General features: G+C 36.2%; 2 protein-coding genes across 2 annotated transcripts; one reads left to right on the top strand and one right to left on the bottom strand.

Moving 5' to 3' along the window:
- Positions 1-1,547: 1,547 nt before the first annotated feature.
- Positions 1,548-2,006, top strand: LOC133825104 (uncharacterized). The gene is made up of 2 exons (XM_062258096.1): positions 1,548-1,688; positions 1,758-2,006. The coding sequence occupies exons 1-2, from the start codon at positions 1,548-1,550 to the stop codon at positions 2,004-2,006; spliced, it is 390 nt and encodes a 129-aa protein (XP_062114080.1).
- Positions 2,007-3,625: 1,619 nt separating this feature from the next.
- Positions 3,626-4,396, bottom strand: LOC133825096 (uncharacterized). Its single transcript, XM_062258089.1, has one exon. It carries the CDS (start codon positions 4,394-4,396, stop codon positions 3,626-3,628), a length of 771 nt encoding a protein of 256 aa, XP_062114073.1.
- Between the last annotated feature and the right edge of the window lie 1,228 nt (positions 4,397-5,624).

Genomic DNA, 5,624 nt, shown 5'->3' with positions numbered 1-5,624 from the left:
CTATTTATCAGTGGATTATATGTCAGCTATATTCTATGCATATGTTATATACTGTATGAGTTTTCTTGCTGGGCTTCGGCTCATGGGTGCTCTGTGTGGCAGGTAAAAGAAAGGAGTCAGTCAACCGGCCATGAGTATGGAGAGCGTGGGGGCGGCGCGTACATGTTCGGCCTGCCCGACTGCTTTGGTTGGGGGCATTTTGTATATGGCTGTATTAACCTATTCTTTTGATAGTTAATCAAGTGTAAATCTATTTTTGAGTTGTAAATATTTTGTAAACCTTATTTTGGGATCCCGGATGTTTGATACTTAATGCTTTCAATGAAACTAAGTATTTTCAAAGATTACAGCCTAAATTTCTGGTCAAGTCACACTTTTGGTTTTAGAAACCTCGTAGAGTCTGTTAGTTGCACAATTTTCGTTTTAAACTCACTTAGTAACGACTCTAAGGTTGTAGGGCGTTACAAAACCTCCAGAATTTCACCCTGATCTCAAATATTCCTAATTTATCATCAAATGAACATTTCTATTACCCCAGAATTGACCCCGTTATCACAAAACCGCTAATCCACTAAAAATAACCGTCTCATGCCGAATAGCTCGAATATATCTCCATAATAATGGAATCTCATTCACAAATCACATCATGCACCCAAATACACAAATTACCCTCAACGGGCCAAATTATCATCACACCCCTGTAATTAGAAATATGGACTCACATGCATGCATTTCACATCATATTATAATATAATCAACATATACATGCATTTTATCAATTAATAACATAATTAGGCAAGTATGGCCCTCCCGGCCTACTATTCACGTCGTTAAACATATCGGAGAATTTGGGGCATTACAACTTTGATCTTCAACCTTGAGATGTAGTCTTGTTGAGCTAATGCCACCCTTTTCCATATCCATTTTGAATTATACAAATTTTTAATTATTTTAAACAAACTTTTAAAATAATTAAACTTTGAGTTTTAACACTCAAAAGTTTCTAAGGCCCAATTTGAATTTGGGTAATTTAATTCAAAAATAAAATTAAACAATTTAATTTTAATAAATTAAAATTTAAGATAATTTTAATTTTGGAAATTTTAATTAAAATAATTTTAATATGGAAGATAACAATTAAAACGTTTTTAATTAAGGAAAATAATCAACATTATTTCAATTAAAGAAATTTCCAAATTAAAACCATTTTAATTCAATTTCTGATTTTTAATTAAAAATAAGAATAAATAGCATTTTTGCCCCCCGAACTATGACCTCTGTATGAAAGTGCCCCCCGAATGATTCGCTATGTTTTAAATTCCCCCAAAACTTTTAACGTTAGTAATTTATGGGCATTCCGTTCAGTTATGCTGTTTACTCGGTGATGTGGCATAATATGTGTATAGTGGTTGAAAAATTGAAAGTAAAATTAATACACCTAAGCCTACCATTATTTTCTTTCCTCTTCCCTCTTCTTCATGATTTTCTTCTCTTCAAACCCTATGTTTAATTATCCATTCTGCACTTGTGTTCATCAAGCATCATAAATGGCATATTCTAGGGGAAAAAGGTATGGAGAAGTTCAAGGGAGTCCCCCTGTTTGTCGTTGTGGATGTGAGGTCGTACTAGGCATAATATGGACTGTATACAATTCCGAGAGAAGGTTCTATGGCTGCCCAAGATACAAGGTTTGTTGTTTCAATATTTTTCTTGATTATGATTGGCTTAAACTCCTCTATCTCTGTATTTTATTACAGAGAAATGAGAGAGATGGTTGTGGCTTTATTCATTGGATAGACCCTCCTAGTGGTGAAAGACATAATTGTGATAATAGGTTGTTTAAAAGAGTAGATGAGATCGAAGGCAATCTTTTGCAACAACAGATTTTTGTTGAGAAAAGAGATGAACAAGTTGGAAAAATTTTGATGTTGATGGAGGATGTCAAAACTGGTCTCTGTATTTTTGTTGTTCTTTTATATTTTGTTTTGTACTTGGCATTATGGTGAAATGTAATTGTTGTGTTGTTGTTTTAACTGAAAAAAAAAATGTAACTGTGTTGAAGAAATGAAGAAAAACATCATTTATGGTATATGTATTTTATTGGATCTTATATATTTGTGATGTATTTTTATTGATTCTGAGATATCTAGTAGCATATATAGTTGCTTAATTGTAATGAAATTTGATTGAAAAAAGGTTTCCAATAGCATAATACAACCAGAAAAATAATGTAAAAAGTGAGCCAACATTTTCATTCAGTAAACTAGTATCTGGTGTACAAAACGTGATCTTAAATCAGATATACAACCTTGCTCAAGTACATTGGTGATTTACAACCTTGCTCAAGTACATTAGTGATTTACAACCTTGCTTGAATACATTAGTGATCCTAAAAAAAATTTACAACCTTGCTCAAATACATTGAAATGGTATTCAGTGAGCATGGGACTAATAAAAAAACAGAGACAAAAGCAGACATAGCAATTGGCTTTCAGCTCCAAACTTATCCAATACACTGCTTGTCAATCAAAAAATCAGATACCGCCTTGACTAAATATGTTTGGTCCTTGTTGCAACTATGTTGCTACCTTGCCGGGGTGGGTTGAATGGAACTTGCTACAAAATAAGATAGACAAATCAGGTAGCTTAAATGATAAAAACCAGTTAACAGAAATCAGTGAGCATTATTTGAAGTTGTTAGGAGATACCTGAGGTGGTGGCATTATTCCTTGTAGAGCACTCAAATTTGTTGCTGAACTCACTGAAACATTTTCTGGCTAACTGCTATTTCTAGCATAAGTACCAGGATCAGCCGGGGGGTTGTCTTTTCCCTACCAAAGCAAATCTTTTTTATCAATCCAAAAACAAGCAAACATTACCCTTCAAACCAGATACAAATAATACAATAGTAACTTACAGAATTGAAGTTGTTTCTTGCACAAGTTCTGAAGTTGTGGCCCACTGTACCACAACCAGAACATCTCATTCTCACATATCTTCATTTCAATTTCTTGGCTGTTGGTGGAGCCAACTCATCAAGTTCAACTCTTCTGCTTTTCTTAGGCCTACCAGGTTCAGTCTTCCTAATTGGCTTAATCATTCCAACCTTGCCACTTCTAGGCCACTCATCTTGATTCCTAATTGGAAAAATTTGCTGAGAGTATGTCTTCATGTAGTATTCCTTGGTATACCATTTGGAGACATATGTCACTGGATCCTCCCTTTTATGCCAAATAGCAGCAACAACATGGCTACATGGAATACCAGTGAGTTCCCATCTTCTACAAGAGCATACCCAATTTTCCAAATCGACAGAGCACATGCCCCTGTACATGTTCATCACCTGGTACATAAATTCACTCCCTTTGGTGGGAATGTGACTTCCAACTTCTACCTTGTTCTTTTCAAGAATAATTGCGACCCTTGGTGCAATGTTAGACTCCCACATTATAATTGAATGCCTATTTTTAGTGAGCCTTTGCATCATGTACATCCTAATACGCTCAAACATCGACAATATTGGTCTATCTCTGGCTGCCAATATTGACTTTGTACCATTGAATCCCTCACACATGTTATTTACAAGTATATCACACTTAGGTTGAGTCCTAAAGTGTGATCTACTTCAGTGATGTGGACCTACAGCCAATAACCAGTTGTATGATTCCTCATCAATTGATTTGATCTCCAACATCACAGCTTCGAATCTCCTAATAGTTACCTCTCTTGCAGCTTTCCATAAAAGGTCTTTCAATGTTTTATCCCTGAAAACTTTGTTGAAATTCTTCTCTAGATGCCTTGCACAATGCCTGTGCTTGGCCTCAGGTACACCCTCATCCCACAAACCCTTCAAGGCTTGCTCTAAACCTTTTTTCTTGTCTGTAATAAAGCTCCAAAGGTTTGAGTTTTCAATTTTGAAGTCCACCTTCAATAGGTCCAGAAACCAGCTCCATGAATCCTTATCTTCTATCTCAACAACAGCAAATGCAATAGGATACATTTGGTTATTCCCATCTATTCCAACTGCTGTTAAAAGTTGTCCTGGATGTACACCTTTAATGTGGTAGCCATCCAACCCAATTAAAGGTCTACAACCCTCATTGAAACCTGCTTTTAAGCCAGCATAGCAAATATACATCCTCTTGAAACGTGGCTTACTATTCTCACCAACTTCTGTCAAAAACTCAATAGTTGAACCCCTATTGGTCCACTTAATCTCCTCTGCATAATCCCAAAGAGAAGCATGCTGCTCTTCATAGCTCCCTTCAATTGCTCTAGTTGCCATCTGCCGAGCTCTATAAGCTTTGTCCCGTGTAATCTCAATGACATTGTCCTTACTAACCTTATGCATGAAAGAAGAGATTCCCCACTTGTCATTCATCTTGAACTCATTCATGTACTTTCGACTCAACCATCTAGAGTTGCAAATCTATTTGTATTCTTTCTAGCACATTTGTGTTCATCATTATAAGTTTTGATGACAAATGTGGTGGCGTCATCAATCTTCGATGCAAAACAAACCCATGAACAGCCAACACCTTTACATTGAGCCCTAATCCTATGAGGGTCATTCTTCTTAAAAAAAAATGTCCTTTCCATTTTGAATTGCATACTCCCTAATTGCTTGCTTAAAAACTGCCCCATTTGGGAATGATAACTCGAGCTTCAACACTGGTTTTTCCATATCAATTGAAGCCCTAAACTGAGGAAGCTCTGGCAGCTTGGTTTTTCTGTACATTTTGTTTGATTTGGTCACATCCTCATCCAAAACAGACCCATGTTCAGTCTTATCCTCATTCAAAACAGGCCCAGATTCAGTGACATACTCATCCAAACCAGGCCCATGTTTAGTCTTATCCTCATTCAAAACAGGCCCAGATTCAGTGACATCCTCATCCAAACCAGGCCCACTTACATCTCCCAAACCAAGCCCATCCAAACCAAGCTTACTCCCACATGCATCTTCATTCAATATAGCCCCATCAGATTGTGTTGCTATTTCCTCACCTAAATCTGTTTCAACATCTCCATTCACATTAACCTGAGTATCATTTTCAGCACCTAAAACAGTTTCAACATCATCATTCACCCCATTTCTAGCATCATTTTGAGCACCTAAATCAATTTTCAACATCCTCATTCACACCAGTTACTACTGAAGCTTGAGTTTCAGTCACTTCTAGTTGACAAAAAAAACATTCCACAACATTGCATCTCTTCACACAATCCCCAATCTTCTCAAGTAAAACTACATCACTAGTTACACATTCCATTAACACACTGCCTTCCCACTTAAAATAAAAAGCAATCTCCTCTGGATTTGTGAAACCTAAATCTCTAGCAATCCCATATAGCTCAAACATGCTCATGTTATCCACATCTTGGAAATGTATTAAATTAGTAACCCCACCAAGGTAGGTTGGAATGTTACTTACATGCTTGAGTTGTCCACTGTGACACACCTTTAGAGTGAAGATTCCTGAATTTGGGTCTACAAAATACAACAACATTTAATGTGACAATTTTAGATCAAAAAAACATTTAATATGACAATTACTGAATAGCTAAAGTTTGGGTGGTCCCAAAATATGCTTTCAAACCTGCTTTTAGTACTTGTTATCAAG

Source organism: Humulus lupulus, chromosome 1 (genome assembly GCF_963169125.1).
Source record: "Humulus lupulus chromosome 1, drHumLupu1.1, whole genome shotgun sequence".
Taxonomy (NCBI): domain Eukaryota; kingdom Viridiplantae; phylum Streptophyta; class Magnoliopsida; order Rosales; family Cannabaceae; genus Humulus; species Humulus lupulus.
Note: the sequence above shows the minus strand (reverse complement) of the source record. Positions and strands in the feature narration are given on the sequence as shown.

Bases quoted from the DNA above. Each gene is read 5' to 3' on its own strand.
- LOC133825104 (XM_062258096.1), top strand. From the start codon at position 1,548: ATGGCATATTCTAGGGGAAAAAGGTATGGAGAAGTTCAAGGGAGTCCC. The intron at 1,689-1,757 runs GTTTGTTGTTTC...ATTTTATTACAG, and splicing joins ATGGCTGCCCAAGATACAAG to AGAAATGAGAGAGATGGTTG.
- LOC133825096 (XM_062258089.1), bottom strand. From the start codon at position 4,396: ATGAATGAGTTCAAGATGAATGACAAGTGGGGAATCTCTTCTTTCATG.